General features: G+C 46.2%; 1 protein-coding gene across 1 annotated transcript; it reads right to left on the minus strand.

The window, feature by feature from the left end:
- Positions 1-15166: 15166 nt before the first annotated feature.
- On the minus strand, positions 15167-16998 carry LOC117891223 (probable cytochrome P450 12d1 proximal, mitochondrial). Its single transcript, XM_034796569.1, has 3 exons — positions 16538-16998; positions 16355-16471; positions 15167-16297 (listed from the first exon to the last, which is right to left on the minus strand). The coding sequence occupies exons 1-3, from the start codon at positions 16957-16959 to the stop codon at positions 15274-15276; spliced, it is 1563 nt and encodes a 520-aa protein (XP_034652460.1). The 5' UTR covers positions 16960-16998; the 3' UTR covers positions 15167-15273.
- Between the last annotated feature and the right edge of the window lie 1551 nt (positions 16999-18549).

An 18549-nucleotide genomic window follows, 5' to 3' on the forward strand; every position in this document is an offset into this window, starting at 1 on the left:
AAAACCATTAAAGGGTATTAACAACATTCTTGTTAAGATTTCCAAGTCCTATCCACTCCCCAGAGCCAACTTTTAGCCCGGAACGGCCACCACCACAACGGACACTCTCAGCTCTGAGTAATTGGATTACAAAGTGAAGCTATTGGTAAATATTTAGTGGATCATAAGAAACAACAACCTGTGGGGCAGGTATTCCTTAGCTCCCCTTCCTCCTCACCCTCTCTCTCTTTCTCTACTTGGTGTGTGTACATATTTATATTTGTAAGGGGAAACCAATGGAAACTTAGCAGCAGAACCGATTCGTATGAATTGCAAAACAAGTGCAGCGCCTGTTCTGCTCGGATCTGCAAATAGTAAACTTATCTATATGTATTGTATACATGTGTGTATCCAAGTAGATATGGTTGTTAAAAGTATTTCTTTATTATTCATATTATTTATATGATTATTGTCGTTTTGGCGCCGACGAGTCAACCGCATTGGAAATTGAAAAATACTCGATGCATGAATCAACAAAGCAACACTCGAGAACAGAGCGGAACGGAACAGAACCCGCTGCCCCTCCATACACCGCATACTACGTGATCTCTAAGCAGTCTAAGCAGTCGGGGCGACAGGCATAGGCATGCAAAATTGCGAAAAACATTTGCTGTAATGCAATATTATATACGGTATAGTCATAGAAATAGTATCTGGAATGGAACCGATTAGGCATTACTCATAGGATGCGGCAGAAGGCGAAGCGAATACGAATTTCTAGTGAGTAATCAACGAACGTGTTTAAATGAACCCAAAATGTCCCCCTTAAAAAGTCCCTTAAAGAGCGAAATGTCCCTGCCACAGCAAACGGTAAATCACAGTCACTGCTCAAAATTATAGTGCACCTGCCTAATGGGCTTTCGATTTGAATTTCGACTTTGTCTATTCATTTTCTTGTTTTCCTTTACCTTGTTGCAAGCTGGTGCATGTGCAACACTTGCTTGCTTCCCGTTTGGACTGCTTCACTTTGCTGCCTCACTTTTATGTTGTTGTTGGTGTTGCCTCGTTTTTTTTTGCAAGCACAGAAACTTGTTTGGCCCAAACACACACGCACACAAACACACCGACGCGACACACACACCGACACGATACGCAAACACGGAGAGGAGGGAGAGAACACCTTAACGACGCGTCGCGACGCCGGCAAGCAGCAACAACAATAATAGCCACAACATTGGCGGCAGATCGAACCCGATAAGAATTATTACTTTAGGTATTTTTATTTTTTACACAATAATTATGTTTTGCAACTATTTTTGTTTTGTTTACCAATTCTTCACGGCATCAATTTTCAATTTTTCCAGCTCCTTTGTATGCATTTCATTTCCCCTTTTTCGTAACAATTTTCTTGTTTAGTTTTGATGTATTTTTACACGGTAGTCGTGTATTCTCGATTTGTTTTGTTTCTTCTGTTGTTGTTGTTGTTGTTTTGCTTGGGGTTTCACTTGGGCTTTCGCTGGATTTTACAGTTGTTTACAGAGTTTGCACTTGTGGCCATAGCGGTAAGCCTGACGACTACTCTTTTACTATCAAAGCACCGCTTCGTTTCGCCTTGCAGTGTTTTCCTTATCGAACATAAACACACTCGCACACGCACATGCACAACTGGATAAACAATTGGAATTGTCGCGGTTTGTTTGGGATCTAAATTGATGTTTTGGCAAAAATAAATGTTGCTAAATAACCGCTAGCGTATGTTGGGTTGGCAACCGGCAAAACGCGTCGTCTTCACCCGTTAGAATCCACTCTGCGCGGGCTTTTTCAACGGACTTTTCTGAAATTCAGAAAAAAATTCGACACTGTTGTTTCCCTGCGGCCGAAACATGTTTTTCACATCTGCAGCGCTTGCACGAGCGTCGTTCGTTCAAAATGTTGCGGACTCATGTTGCTGGCAAGCACGACTCAGTTGTGCGTCTCAAGTGTGAGCTACGAGGCAAGGTACATCTGTGGTCATAAAAATAGTAGTGGCGCACTTCACCACTGTAAAAACTTCTTTTGAGACACTTCCAATCTTTTAAATTAAACAAGTGATTCCTTTTTGAATAGACTGGAATGTAAGCATTAAAGCCCCGAAGAAATCCCTATGCATTTGCATTCCATCATCTCGTTTTTTTCATGGTTTTCATGTTCATAAAAATGTTAGTAGGTTCTTATAAAACCGAGAGAAAATTGAGGAGAATTCAAGTTGAAACCTATGTTTCATGTTACATTTCATTAAACACATCTGTTTGTTGCTGGACTCATGTTTCCAGACTAATGCTAACAAAGTTAAGGAAATGTTAACTTCTTGTGTGGTGAAAAACTAACATTGAGCGCGTGTGGTTTGGCTCTCTTCGTTTTAGCCATGGCTAGGTGCTTACAGCCCGCTGTTAAACTGTTATACATTGGAAATATACGATATTGGCAGGCCCCTGCTGTTTTTAAACATTCGTTTAACATGGGACTCTGTGCCGGCATTTTGTCCAGCAGTTTTGGGCCAAAACGCAAAAACCGGGGGAGGACTGGGCTGGTCTGCGGGCTGTGGGGGTTCAATAATTGACCATCAAATTGCGTATAATACGCGAACTCTACGCATGACAATTATTAATGTGAAGGGAAGGCAAATGGAAGACAGCCCAACTGGCAGTTGGCATAATTGCAAATAAACTAGCAAACAATTTACCCCCCAACCACCCCACCCCACACACCCACACATGCACCAAAAAGGTGCGTTGACAATTTGACATCTTGTTCTACTCAGTTGTAGCTCCATCCCCGCTGTAGTGGGGGCTGTGCGGAAGTCACACGAATCCGTAAATGGCAGAGTTTATGCCACCAAAAGGCACTCCGAAGTAACCCAAGTAAGGAGACAGCCGTTGGCGCGCCAAATTGTCCATTATCGGTGCCACAGCCAGAGAGTGAGAGACTAGCGAGGGAGGGAGGTGGAGCAGGTGGGCTTGGAGACAGAGGGAGGTGGGTGGGGCAGCAGCCAGAGGGCCTAAACCTCGCATTGCATTGGTTATTAATATTGATTGGAGCATAAACTGGCGACGGGCTTCGAGACGGTATTCAGTGCAGATATACACAGAAACTTACACACACGTGTTGGATACACACACACACAAACACACACACACACACACTAACATATTGAGCTTTTGGCCATGTTGTCGATTAATTGCGATTATGTAAATGTTAATGTAAAGCGCGTTACAATTTATTATATTTGCATGAGGGTTTGCATGCAAAGTGCCTCCTGCTCAAATACGAATACGAATACGAACACAATGTGGCACGGCACTCTTGCCACAAGAGTATATGCATCTACAGTGGACACTGAGCAGCGTGTACCTCAGGGTTTGGGATGGGAAAACAATTCTCCTTTGAGCAATATGGAAGCTTCACTGTACGAGCAACATAACTGTGTCTGTAACTGTGTTTATCTGCGTGTATGTGTGTGTGTGTAAACGCTTGTTGGCCAAACTCTGTGCGTATCCGTTAGGTTGCCAAGTTTGGCTTATTGATTTAGTAGACGCTTGCAAATTGCGCTTTGATAGCGTCTAATGTGACATTTGTGCAATTGTAATGGAAATTTATGTTTGTCGGTTTATGTTTGCCATCGCCTGCCACTCTGCCACACACACACACACACACGGGGAGGTGGGCAAACACTGGGCGATGGAGGGTCCACGTGGCCTTAATTAAAGGTTGCATGTGCTGCTGACCCACCGGAAGACCACACTCTGGAGACCGCACACTCTGGCAACCCATTTTCGGGGGGCTGGCAGCCAAATCGAGTGACCGGCAATTACACCCAAACTTTGATCTTGCAGATGATTCGATCCTAATCGCTGACTCGGATTGTGCCGCACTTTGCATGCGTTTCGTGGCAGTCACCCCTCCACCCACTGTCTGTGTGATGCATTAAAGAAATCGTAAAGTGCATAAAATCACAAAGCAAATTGCATACGAAAAAAAATATTAAAAAAATAACTAAAATAAAATAACAGTCGCGGGGGGCGCAGAGTGTCGACGGAGCCAGACGCGACTTTCCTTCCAGCATAAGCCAATGGGCCAACAAAAAAATAAAACAAAACGCGGCAGCACTTGCCGCCAGTCTACCGGCTGCCACTGCCAAAGCGAAATATTTTGATGTATTCATGGAAACATTTTATGCATGTTAAGTAACAGACAAATCGACGGAAACTTATGCTCTATGGCTTCTAGGGTGCGGTGGGGAGGGGTGGTGAGGGGAGCGCCCATTCGACTTATTAATAATTTACGTGGTAATATTTCTGTTGCCTCTCCCTCGGTGCCAACCAAGAAACAAAGGCAGTGGCAGTGCGGCTGAGCGGCAGAGGGAGCTAAATGGAATAGATGAAAATACAAGACGTGTTCAAGGTGGAAAAGTGGCCAACAAAGGGAGCGAGAGGGAGATGGCTAATGTGAGTGCGTGGGTGCGAGGGTGCGAGAGAAAGAGACAGCAGGCCGACGCATATGAATTGGAAACTAATCGTGGAATATGGCAGCGATTATTATGCACATCACACTAATCATTATCTTTGTGTGGCAGAGGGGACGACAGTCTGAGACTGGGACTCCGGGCCACTTCTTCCTCAAAGGAGAGGGTGGAAGCGCACGGCGGAGAGAATGAGATGGCCATACACATGTGTGCCTCATAAAAATCTCTTGATATTCATTGCATGTCGTTGCGCCTCACGCCCGCCCCATGCCCTGACAAGGGAAGGGGAGTGATAAGATGTGGGAAACTTTTCCGGGCTTAGCATTGGGCTTTAAGCACACACAAACACACATACACTTTGGCTGACTTCTTTTTGCCCATTCCTACTGTATGTATCTTTGCCTTGTTAATGGCTCAAACGACATTCATTCATTCATTAACTGCTTTTCCCCGCACCCAGCCTGAACAATGTCGAATGTAAAATTTAATTTAATTTTTGGCAAATACAAACACTCGAAACTTACTTGATATCCACTTAGCTGCAGCTCATTGCTTCGTGTAAATACAGCGGCCCAACAAAAAACTTTGAGCTACACAACTTTTGCGCCCATTCTTCATCTCTACTTTTGTCGCTGACTCTCTCTCTCTGCCTGTCTCTCTCTGTCTCTATCTCCTCTTTGCTAACTCTCTCTATTTGCACGTCTCTCTTTGACAACTTCAGAATGTTTTCATGCAAATAGGCGCAACAAAACGAACAAAAAAAGTAACAGAAAGCAAGCTAAGCGAGGATCGAACATAAAAATACCCTTGAAAATGAACTACCCAAGACCTACACATAAACAGCACACTCACCCTTTGTTAGGGTATAATCGCAAAAAGCATGCAAGTCCCATGAGCGAGATAGCAAGATCCGAGCAGAGAGCAAATAGTGGCAAAGGCAAACGTCGTATGTATGGTGCGTAGGTACAGAGTAGGAGCGAAAAATTGCGACAAAGGGAAGACAAGCTAGAGCAAAAAAAACTTTGACGATAATACGAACAAACGGAAAAGGAGTGAACAAAAATAGCGTAAACTCCACCACTCTAGCAGCACAAAGCTAAAAATAGACTTCACACACTCGAACGGCAGAACGACACGAGAAGGCAAGAGAGACGACACGAAACGCATATCAAAGCAGATAGCGAAGGCGATAACGATGCCCACCGGCAATCACGGCACTGACCAGCGCAAGATTTGGTCACAAAACAGAATTGAGATTGATCCAACTTAAATGCAGAGAGGATTTGCTTAGCGTTGCTCTCTTTTGACAACATGGATTGGGTTCCGTGCAGATCTCGAAGAGAGGAGTCCGGACTTGCTCTTTTAAGGAGTTTGTTTTGTTGTAGTTTTGCAATATAGTTACATATGATGCACTGTACATAAACCGAGAAATAAACTCTATTTGTTTTTAGCATAGAATTTCTTTATGAAAACTATCGCAAAAAGGTGTATGATTTCCCACGCTAAGTGGGAATCCATATCTCGCTCACAAAGGAACCGATTTAATTACTTTATGTATGTACATATACATTTGTACATACATATGTACATACATATGTATGTAGTACAGTTATTAGCATTTTTTACGAGCATGAAAAAAAAACCCATTTAATTATACGGATAAGAGCTTATTGATTTATTTCTGCGTTAATTTGTGCAACAACAAATTCTCTTCGCATTATAATCGCCACAGAGAGTCCTCCGCTCGCTGGACCATTAAAGCGTGGCTAAAATAGATTAACTTTTTCATTAATATGCCGTTAAGCAATTAACACAATGTCGGCTTAGACCCGCAATTGCCATAGAGAGTAGTTTTCATCGTATACTACACAATACATGTTCCGGTATTAATATAAATGGAGTTTTTCATAATTAATCGAATGCAATTTAATTAAAAACAAATACACATTTTGCATCTTTCTGCCTGCCTCTGACGGTTTTTTGCATGTTTCATCCTGTTTTTGCTTCGATTGGCCAGAATTGTTTGCGCAATGGCCTTTGCCTTTGTAAACTCAAAAGCTATTGGCAATATGTCATTGTGCATTTAATCAATTTCCAAATAAATTCCCATAATTACGAGAACGTGCAACATGCCCACAGGGGCTTACGGGTAACGGGTAACGGGATTGGCAAGCAATTTGCACTTTTGCCATGGGCCCCGAAAGATATTGCCATTGAAATGTTGATTAAAGTATCGAAAACAAATATCAAAAACCTGTCAGCTGGCAGCACATCCCTCGCTGACACTGCCGCAACCTTTTTTCCTTTTGGCTTTTCCGGGGACACACACAAAAATTTGCATATTTGTCTCCGGCTGCGGTCTCGTTTCCCGTTAGCCGTTTCCCCGTTTCCACGTTTCCCGTCTATCAGGTCTTCCGCCTTTTGCTGTCATTTTAATAAAAATATTTGTTTAATTTCGTTGCGTGTGTTGTGGGTGTGGCAATGGGGGGGCGTGGTTCGTGGCCCGCTAATAAAATTAATTTTAAATTAAACAATTTTAATTACGGTTCAATAATCAACGCACTGCATCCCCGAGCCAAAGCGAACGCAAAGAGGCCTCCCTCCTCGTTAATGTTGTGGAAGACTTTCAACAATGCAAATATTTACCCCACCCTCCCTGAGCAGCCCAGCCCCCGCGGAGCCACCACTTGACCAGCCTCCGCCCCCACCAAATTGTTTAATTGCTGCCTTTTGCCTTTGCCTTCAACAAATTGTTGTTGCCGCTGCTGCTAGTATGCGTATTGCTGCTGTGGCAAGTGTTGCCATTGACAGTAATGTTTCAACTTGGGCGGCGTGGCACAACTTTCGTCTGCTGCTGCTGCCGCTGCTGATTCAATTAAACAAGAAATGAAGGAGGCAACAAATTTCGGCAAGCATCGAAACTTTAATACACTTTAAATGTATTTATTCTGATCGGGTTTGCTAATGGAAATCCAAAGTTTATTTCCTTATAAACACATCTCTTAGGGGATCGTACTCCTGCATGGATCGTTCCCTCCATAGGGTATGTTCCCTCTGACATCAGCTGCCAAATAAAATTTGGCAATTTTAATGCTAATTGAATTAAAAAATGTGGAATTACTGCTGTCTTCGCCTTCTGTTCTTCATTTTGTTCGCAATGGAATAAGAATACTTAAATAAAACCATTAATTCTCTAATTGAAAAAACGATGCTGTGCATAAATTATAAAACCAGCAGCAAACCAACGAAAATTCTTAAGAACAGCTCAAGCGAGCCCTGCCCAATGCGACCAATTGAGTGCACAATTTCCTCTATTTTATTCCGCTTGAATCTTCTAAAAGAAAATACTCTTTTATCCCGTTTTGAATATCCTTTTTTGCCATGAAATTGTACATCTCTCATGTTAGCTGTCCATAATCCCATATTCAAATTACAGCCTGACATGGCTGCTGATAATCATGTGCAACTCTTGTTTAATTCAATTTTTTATTACAACACGGCTAACGAATGAGGCTTAATCGCTTGCAACAAGTTGAATGTGCCATTTTGCGTTCAACCTTCCATGATTTTATTCAATTAGCCTTTGGCCGAGGTGGTCCGTTGTTGGGGGCAGGGAACATCATTATATATGCCACGCCCAGGCAGCCATGCAGCATGCCGCCCCCAAATGTTTGCCGCAGACACTTTATGCACTTGATGTACATTAAATTTATACACTCCACACACACACGCACACACGCACACTACTGGACATTCGTAAGTGCATCAGACACGCCTACTAAATATACCCAGGCATCGATTGTTGGTGGTTTAAATGATTTATATGGGATTTCGAACGCATTTTGAACAGATTAAATCCACATCTAAAAGGAAATAACTGCCAATTGTATTTGCTGGAACATTGAATACGATGAATCCATTGAAACCCCTCCATTGAAGAATGAAGATGCCACGGGGCATTCGTGATTATATCTCAGAGCTATTATTAAATTTTGCACATTTCTTGGCCTCCATTTGAAGTCCATTGCCTCTATTATTGTATTTTACTTGACTCTGATTTGGGCAACAATTTGTTGTTGAGTTTATTCAGGCATTATTAATGGGTTTTCCGGGAATGCCATTAGCATTGCTGATTAATTAGCATTGCTCAAAAGCTGCTAATTCCTGCTAATATGCAGCATAAATTAAAACAATTAGCTGCAAATGAAGAAGCTGTCTGCATTCCCCCATTTCCCCTCCTCTGTGCAACACGAAAAGACAGGCAACACCTGGACAATGATGCTTAAAGCCGGAATGGTGAGTGTTGGGGGTCTCCAGTCTGCCACACTAACTCGCTGCCATTCAACTTTAGTCGCTTGAATTTGATTTGATTTTGCCATTTACCTAGACAGAGGAGACACACACACAGACACACACTTCATCCTCTTTTGCTGCTGTTATCACTGCCACTGATGCTGCTGCTGCTGCGGCTCCACCACCTCCACTCCCCCTGCAGCGGCGGCTGCTGCTGCTGCTACCTTTTGTAGTTGCCACTGCCTGTGGCACTGTGCTTCCTGTCTGCAATCGTTGCTGCTGTTGCTGTTGCTATTGCTATTTGCTGTTCCAGGCTCCTAAAAGTTCGCAGGCCACGTTCTGGTTTCGGTTACGGTTTCGGTTTGCTGGCTGCGATGTGCGCCTGTTGACGTTGCCAGCCAACAGATATAGATGGAGCCCACACCCACACCCCCACCCACACACGCATACATACATACATATACGTATGTATACTGCATATATCCTTTGCCATATCCTTTTTGGTTTACTCGACAATATCTTTGGCTCGGCTTGGCCCCGGCTTTTGGCTTTTGGCTGCCAGAGTTTATCGTCTTTTATATGCACTTTGGGCTCAAGCGCTTCTTCAGTTTCTCATATTATTTTATTTGTCAGCGGAATTTGTTGGTTTGGTAATGATGCTCAAGAATTTTTAATAAAATACCCGTACAGGAGAGATAGAGTGAGAGAGGGAGAGCGAGAGAGAAGGGAGGCCTTCTGCTGATGAGGGCAATCGCAATCGCAATCGTCGTGGAGCTTAATGACAATTGGTGGGTGGGTGGGTGCATTTGGTGGTGGCTGCATTTCGAGTGGTGCCATGCAATAATCAGGTATTAATTATGCAAGACTATTGAAAGCAGGAGCAGCCAGGGTCAGGCAGAGAGTAGGTTCAGGGCAGTGTCAAGGGTCAAAGAACTCCACACTCTCCCGACTCTGTGTGTGTGTGTGTGTGTGGTGTGCGTGTGCATTGTTGGGCAAATAAATTGTTTAACCAACTTTACAGACAACATCCGCGCAGTGGGCACAACAATGGCAGCAGTAACAGTCGATGCCACCAGTTGTTGCAAGTTCCTTCTGTTTGGTGTGCTGCTGTGTCAGTGCCAGAGGCAGAGTTGGCGGCTGGCTGCGGCAGCACCAGGAGTCACAGTACCAGGCTGGCAGGCAGTCAGCCATGTGACAGACAGAGTCGGTCATTATTTCGCACTTTTGTTGCCGTTACGGAAATTTCACACAGCAGAAAGCAGCAACAGCAGCAGCAGCGACACGTGCAGCAGCAGCAGCAGCAGCAGCTCAGACATTGCACAAAGAGGAAGTGGAGACTGGGCGACACACACACTCAAGCATGCCACAACAAAAAGAGATAGAGAGAGAGATAGATGGAGCCAGAGAGGGGCAGGCGATAAAGAAAGGGCAGCCTGAGGGAGATGCCAAAAGTCGAGACGAGACAAAATGGAATTTTAATGATATGAGTAGAAACATGAAAGGTGGCAGGTAAAAACCCACCACCACCCCCACAATCCACACTGCCCTCCAACGTGGCGCCACGCGGCGTAGTACAACCGGCACTTGAACACCGCCGCTTACTACGATTTGTGGCTGAGCTTTTGGCGCGCTCTTTTTCTTTTGCATTCTCTTGCGGCGCAGTGCGAAATATCCCAGAGAGTGCCAGACCAGAGAGAGAGCGAGCTCGTGCTCGTGCTTTAAGCAAAAGCCGGCAAAAATAGACAAAAAACGAAAAGGAAATGCCGAAAAGCAGGCGGGCAGGAGGGAGCCGTGCATCGTTTTGTGTGCAACAAAGGCTGAAACTTACTCTAAAAATCCAAGCTGGAACTTCCTAGGACTTCCTCTTTTGGCTGCAGGATAACAGATAGTTCGGTGCTTCTCTTGGTATTAGTTGGGTCTTCTTTTGCAGGAGATTTCTTTTGTTTGGCACTTGAGTACGTAGCTTTTCGGGCTTAAAGTTGTATTCGTATTAATTTCTTCCTCTGGTTTTGGGCCTACCACATGGCGGCGTCACGCGTCGAAACCGTTTACATATCACAAACACAAAGGCAGACTATGCACACACACACACAAACAGACAGACAGCATGGCCAAAACAGTCGCCATGTGCTGCGCCTGGATGCTGTGCTTTTGAGTTTAGTTCGCTCTTGCTGTTGGCGTCTCTGCCTCAGCCTCTCTCTCTACCTTTTGGTTGGTTGCCGTTTTGCCCGACGATGACGATGACGATGACAATGACGACGACGACGACACAAAGTGCAACACACAGCGCAATGACCCGACCGACGTACTCGAACGTTGACTCGTTTCTGTTTGGCCAATGACAACGACAACTTTTGCTCCTGCTGCATGCTGCTGCAGGCTGCTGCCTTGTCTCCTGCTGCAGCTCCTAACGATGACGAGACGATGACGATGGCAAAGCAGTGCTCGTGCTCCAGAACGATGCTTTAAGCCGATGACGTTGTTCGTTGTTCGTTGCACATCGTTACCTCAACAAACACTCGCGCTCGCTCTCAGTCTGTCTCTATTTCTCTCTCTCTCTCTCTCTCTCTCTCTCTGTCTGCCTCTCTTTTGCACGCAGTTGTTTTGCGGAAACTTCTACTCACCGCAAAATGTGCGAAATGAGCAGCCAAATTGCGAGTTCCTTCCTTAATTGCCAACCAAACATGCAGCCACCTCTAGCTTCCTCCCACCCAACCCCACACACACACACACACACACACACAGGCGCTCTCTTTTGCTTTTATACACGACATTTTATAGCACGTATGCCAGTGACGTCACACACAAACTAAATTCTCTCCAAGCTTTCACTTCTTCTCACCGCTCACTGCGCTGCCACTGCGCTCTGTCTCTCTCTCTCTCTCTCTCTCTCAGTTTCTCGCTCTCTGTTTCCTCTGGTACTTCTTGCTGTTGATACGAAAGCCGGTAACAGTGTAAACAAAACATAAAATATATGAATGGGTGAGTGGGTTGTGTGGGTGGGTGCCTGCAGCCAGTCCATGTGCCGATGTAGGTGTGCAAATTCGGCAATGCGTGTGCGCCACACTTGATGAATGAAATCTCGGGCTGGATGCGAGCCCAGCCATCATAGCCCCAGTTGCATGGGGAGGTGGGGAGGGTAACTGCATACAAATGTAGTTAATAGGAAAACAGATTGTCCGAGCAATTACCAAAAACGAGCAACAAGAAAGAGCCCTTTGGGCTCAGCTCGACTGCAGCTCTTTTGCCACAGAGAGAACTTTGATTGGGGGAATATGAGGCATTGAATTGTGTCTATTATGGCCATGTAAACATAATTCGATCGGTGGTAAATTGCTTGTAACTTGAAAGGCAAATAAAAGCCATACATAATACATTTTGCAGACACAGACACAGAAACAGAAATAATGAAAATCTGCAAGAAAATCGATGCCATACGAGAATTGAATTATGGGCATGGAATTGTCAGTGTGGATTTACGCATGGCCAGAAATTAAAAGGCGCAACTCGGCCCTGATAGCACCAGAACCTTCACCAGGGCGTCGTAATGTCACAGAGCTACTTGAAACACCCATTGACAGCACGTGTCACGAACCCTCACACACACACACACAAAACAACAAAAATCAAAAGAGCAAACCAGCAAGGAACACAATTGAAATTTAATTTGAATTCTTTTGGTATCTCCAACAAAGGCCAAGAGGAAAAAAGGCGGAGAAAAAAAGCGTAGTACGAGGAGAACAATCGACCAAAAAATGAACTTAAGTTTCGGCCAAGAATCCTGCCTGCTTGAAGAATTTCTATTTGAGAATTTGTCATGTCTTCGCCTCGGTCTGGTATAAAATATATGGCCAGTGGTGGCAAGGAGAGCGGGGGAACGGGGGCAATGGGATTCCCCTAGCTTTGGGTGTGTGCAAATATGCGAAAGCTAAATGTCAGCGTCAACCCTTTCTGTCCATCGTGCCCGGACTGTCGTCCTGTTTCGTCTTCCCCTTGTTCCGCTGCCCTTTTTCAGATGCTGCTGGTTGTTGCTCTCGCTTGTTCCTCGCTTTTCGGTGGAAAGGAAAGTTTTTATCTTAAGCTCCGCTGACAGGCAGCAAAGCTGCAACCAGCAGGCGGCAGGCAGCAGGCAGCAGGCGGGGGAATGTACAGGCTGGACAAAGGAGAAGAGAGGGGAGGGTTGTGTGGCGGTGTAGGAGGAGGTGTGAGTTGGCCGTTGGGGAAGTGGCAAACGTCAAGTTATAGAAATTGCTCAAGCTGACTGCCTGACTGACGGCGAAAAAAGGCAAGGGTTCTCTGAGGGGGTAGCTAAAAATTAAAGGACATGCTGAACGCATTCCTTGGGACACTGGCTGACAGTGAGTGATTTGACCATACCCTCATTTGCGTGCAGCAACAGCAAAAGGCAGCATTCAAGACGAAGGACCAAGGACTCGGCAACCAAACGAAGATGAAGATGAAGACGAAGACGAAGACCAGGCCAACCCAATGGATTAATGTGCAAGGATGCGACTCGTCGGTTCAGACCAAGAAAATTACATCAGCTACGCACTGGGCCGCCGCCTGTCGCTCCACGGCCAGTGTCACCCCTTTCGCTGCTGTTGACTGTTGCTGCGGGTGGCAGAAGCAGGGGAAGGCAGTGGCTCATTTACGCGCTGCACTCGAGTTACAGGCAGAGGGAGCAGCAGGAGCAGCAGCGGCGGAGGATGAGAACTTTTCCCAGCTATTTCTGCGCCCAAATGACAGCGAAATGTAATAATGAAAAACTTTTTCTTTGTCAACTTGATGAGTATGAAATTTTTTAGCAGGAAAAAAAAAGAACACAAAGGGAAAAGGGGAGGGGTTGAGAAATATGAAACGACAGAGCTGGGAGGAGCAGAGGCTAGGGGCAGAGGCTTAGGTAGAAGCTTAGGCAGCAGCTCTTCAGATTAGCTTATGGCCAAAGGCATTTCCAAGCGAAGGCGCACACAAATGATTGCATGCCGCATTACGCATACGCCACGTTGTGCGTTGCCCGCACCCCAAAAATTCAATTTTAATACGGAGTTGCTGGCAGGGAGGGAGAGCATGGTGGAGATTGCAAGTGGAGATGAATCTGTTGCCCGGCAGCATGGACAACTGTAGCTGGACGCATGCTTTGTCCTTTGCTGCCACAGCTGGCTCTTCCATGGCACAACTTCCCCTGTTTACCCACTCGCCACTTGCCACTTGCAACACCAATCACATGTTCTGCATTTTTACTTTGTGCCGCACCGGACAAGACCGCACAGCAGCAGGATTGTGGAATTCATAAGCTATGTGCGTTCCGCCCAGGAGAGTCAAGCAAAAACGAAACGAAACGAAAACGAAAAAAACAGCAGGAGAATTTCAGCCACGGCAAAGGGATCCCTCGATCCCGGTACACAGGGATATCCCGTACCAACCCTGGCAGGGCATGCCTGCCATTAAACCACTTGCAAAAAAGCGCCAAAATCGCTTAAATTATTGTTACAAGCTGGCACTCGACTACCACCATTACCAGCACCGCACACGCCCCCCGCGCTCTATGCTTGGGCTTTGAGAGTGCCAGTTAGCATAACTCCGCTTGCCGCAGGCGGTATGTCTGCTCTTTGCTCTGGCAACCGCTCCTTGTTGTGCTCCTGCTGCTGCTTTTTGGTGGCTCCTGCTCCTGCTCCAGCTGCTGCTGCTGCTGCTGCTGCTGCTTTTCCCCGCTTTTGTTAGTTTGAAATATTTTGCGCAAAAGGTAAGCACACTCCAGTGGAACAATCACCCACTCGCTACCCGACACCCACAAGAAGCAGGCCAAAGTGTGTTGTCCTTGGCCTGAGACAAATTAAAAAGATAACTGCTAGTTTTTCCAGTTTATTTGCTAGACTTTCCGCCACTATAGTTAGCGTTGCTGCCATCTAGTTTATGGAGAATAATAATATTATAATCGATAAACCACTTTTACACCATATTTCGCAACAAATCCCAATGGAGAACATTCCACTTTGGAGCCCGACAACTTGCGCCGAGAGCACTACAATTAATAATACATTTATTGCCATGGAAAGCGTTACCGAAAGAGAGGGAGAGAAGTAGAGCGTAGAGCGAGACAGCCATTGAGTGGTAGATTTTCAATTTTACGGCGATTTAACTCGCAAAATTAGACGCTAATTAAATTTACATTTCGACCAACTGGCTAAATGCTGAGACCTCAACGCAGAGTTTTGTGGCCACACCTGACCAGAACATGCAACGCGCAGCCCACACAACACTCCCCCCCTCTATCCTCCCACCAAATGATTTGGTTGCAACATTTAAATATTGTTCGACTTTTGGTTTGGAAAGTGGAAATCTATTTTATCATTTCGATAGGGATTCCACTTCACTGCACTCTCCACTCGAATGTTATCAGTTTGCTGGCTTAATTTATTGACAGTAAATACTCTCTCCAATCCTATCTAACAAATGGGGGGTTGGGTGGTTGAGTTATTACACCACGGGGTGCAACCCTCTTACTCTGGAAGGTCTGTGAATTTGAAGCGAAAGTCTATGGCCGGCTCCATGACGAAGAGTGTTTTGTAGGGCTTGCTGGCATCGTGCAGAAACTCCACTTGGAAGTTGCGTATGAGCTTGGCCACGCTGGTCTCCACCTCGAGATCCACCACCCGCTTGCCGATGCACTGGCGTGGCCCAAAGCCGAACGGCAGGAAGGTAAAGGGAGGGCTGACCTGCTGCTTCTTGCCGGACTGAGGATCGCGTAGCCAGCGCTCGGGCAGGAACTCCTCGGGCTGTGGATAGTAGGCGGGATCCTTCATCATTGCGTTGGCGGCGAGCAGGACGGGCGTGCCCTTGGGCACGTTGTAGCCGGAGAGGGTGACGTTGTCGGGGCAGGTGCGCATGGTGCCCAGGCCGTTGGGATAGTAGCGGAGCGTCTCCTTGATCACGGCACGCAGGTAGGGCATGTCCTTCATGGTGTCCTCGCTGAGCAGCGACTCCTTTGTGGGCATGATTTTGAGCAGCTCCTCGCGCAACTTCTGCTGCTTTGCCGGATGCAGGGCAAGCGTGAGCAGCACGGCGGAGAGCAGCGTGGCTGTGGCGTCCACCCCCGCGAAAAGGATGTCCAGGCCCATGATGAGCGCCAACTTGGGATCGATGGCCAGCAGCCGCTCCATCATGCTGCGGCCACTCACCTGCTCGCCGGCCTGGCGACGCTCCTCCAGCACTTGCTGCGCCTCGGCGAGGAAACGCTGCGCCACATCCAAACTCTCGTTGAGGGTTCGCATCATTTTGCGGTAGGTGGGCGTGGAGACGAGCTTCCACATCGATGGCTGCATGTCCAGCTTGAAGCTGTAGCGGAATATGTCCCGCGAGGTGCGGAAAAGTGCCAGTGCATCGGGATTGTCTCTGTTCCGCCTGATGATGCCCATCTGTCGATCAAATGCGACCAGATTTAGCGACTCGAAGATCAGGCGCTGCAATTCATCAAAAAAGTTGGCGGGCACCTCCAGAGTCCTCGGATCGCGTATTTCCTTAATGCTAAATTGCAACTTCACATTAAAAACCGATTTAATTCATTCGCCGAGCAACGCTTACCGCTCGATAAACTCATTGTTGATGTTGGACACCGGCTCAAAGTACATTCGGAGGCCCTTGGGCTGCATGAAGATCGGATTGACAGCGGAGCGCATCTTGCCCCAGTCTTCTGCCTGCCTGCAGATTTTCTCATTTCAATTAGTTCCCTCTACCAACAACAATCACGAATCGCCAATGACTTACCCCGAGGTCAGCCCTAGACTATACCCGTAGACATCGGGTCGTATGTGCTCGCGGAAATAGACAATCGAGTCGAATGCCTCGCGCCTGGGCCACGCTCCCTCATTACGGAACACTGTGGCAATGTCGCTGGTGCTGTACGTCACCACCATATCCTTGCGCCCGAACATGCCCGGCTGCACAAAGATGTCACCATACCGCTGCCGCATGACCATCGAGTAATCATAAACGGAGGCGTCGCTGAACTCTCCGCCAGGCATGAAGCTGCGCATATACTGTAACTTGCCGGGTCGCGGCACCTCACTGAAGGGACGCCCCTCCACATCCTCGACTTTCACTTGGGTCTGTGCTGAGGCGCTTCTTACTGATCGCAGGGGGCCAGTGGCAACGGCCACGCGGCGTGTCAGACTCTGCCAGGCATTCATTCTCGTAACGCCACTCGACAAACAACTAAATCGTTGAGGCCTGCTGCCAAGGCTTTTATAGACACACCTTATCTATGGAAAGAGAGAGAGACTAAACCAAAGCGAAACACTAAAGCAAAACAAACTGGCAAAACAGCAAGCAAAACATGACTTGCCGCTTCGGTTTGGTGGGGTGCTTTGCTTCTTATCAAGTTTACTTCTCTTCTCGATCACCGTGATCAGCAACTCGCAAACTGCCATAGCAGAGCAGTCAAACAACCAACAACAACTTACAAAGCAAAAGCAAAAACACAAAGTATGTGCCAAAGAATATATAGGCAAATACCGTTTCAATATTCATTTGACGCTTCAGGGTACGGGGGCGCGCAATTCTCTTTTACGCTCTCCTTCGCCACTGAAATGCAACTTTAGCGCGGCACAGTGGGGGGCAGTCAGTCGAAAACAAGTCGAAAAAGTGCATATAGTGAAGAAACGCATCTAACGGAGCATTTTAAAGAGCTTTAAAATAACGAAGTCTCAATATGGATATAAGATAAGGAGATATGAGCACTCAAAGCTGAATATTGTTTCAGTGTGCAGACATATTTTGAACTTTTAATCACTTATTAATTTAGCAAGCCGAAAAAGCCCACAGTGCCTGGGTTTTTGCCCATCGATAGCAGGGTCTCGGTCAGCGCCGATCCATAAGCGAAAAGAGAATTGAAAAACGGTGAGCTCCCTCTGTCCTCTGTCTTTCTATTGTTTTGTCTTTCCTAGTCAACTTGAGTGTGTATAAACGTAACTGTGACATACAAAGGAGACTACTAAATGCCAACAAATTATTTTAAATATTGCAGCTTGTGGGGTAAACAAAATAAAAACTCTAGGGTGTCTGAAAATTTCAGAAGAGTCTACAAGTTTTGCCATAAGATTAATAGCCATAAACTTTCGTCACAGATTTCTGTGTGTTATGAGCTGCCAAGAGCTGAATAGTAATTAATGCAACTTTGTTTTCTGTTGTGCACTTTGTTTTTGGTTTCTTTTCCATTAAATAAATAACCTGTTGAAACAGCACAAGCAAAGCTGAGCTATCTGCGAGTGCAAAAGTGCATCTGGGGTGTATGAAAAATGTGAAATAAAAGCAGAAACAAGCCCCTAGCTGCATTATAACCCACACAATATAAGAGGCTGTAAATCTTAGCGCGCATTGTTAGGGCTCTCTACGTTCTCTCCACTCTCCAGGCTCTCTCCCTGCCAACTGTCTTCCCCAACTGTTGGAGTTGCTTATCCTCCCTGGTGCATAATCAGTGCACTCAGGCGGGGCACAAAAGGCGTTCAGAGAGACCACAAAACCAGAGTACCAGAGAGCCCAGAACCCAGTTATGTTCAAGTGTCACCAGCGCTGGCCACAACTGTCGGCAATAGCAAAATGTCGGCTCAACGAGCTCCAATGACTTCTACTTCTCTCTTTTTTTTGTTTCTTCCTGCTGCCAGGGTCTGTGGGGTGGCAGCTGCAGCTGCAGCTGACGTAGATGTGTTCCTCTAGCTCCAGCTTTTGTACCTGTTCTCCACATGTGTGTCTGTGTGTGTCGTTAGCTCTGCTCCGAGTGT

Source organism: Drosophila subobscura, chromosome E (assembly GCF_008121235.1).
Source record: "Drosophila subobscura isolate 14011-0131.10 chromosome E, UCBerk_Dsub_1.0, whole genome shotgun sequence".
Lineage (NCBI taxonomy): Eukaryota > Metazoa > Arthropoda > Insecta > Diptera > Drosophilidae > Drosophila > Drosophila subobscura.

What these genes read in the sequence shown, in the direction of transcription:
- LOC117891223 (XM_034796569.1), bottom strand. Translation starts at nt 16,959, where the DNA reads ATGAATGCCTGGCAGAGTCTGACACGCCGCGTGGCCGTTGCCACTGGC. An exon ending in AGTCTAGGGCTGACCTCGGG is followed by an intron (nt 16,472 to 16,537) that starts GTAAGTCATTGG and finishes GAAAATCTGCAG; the next exon opens with GCAGGCAGAAGACTGGGGCA. An exon ending in AACAATGAGTTTATCGAGCG is followed by an intron (nt 16,298 to 16,354) that starts GTAAGCGTTGCT and finishes GTTGCAATTTAG; the next exon opens with CATTAAGGAAATACGCGATC.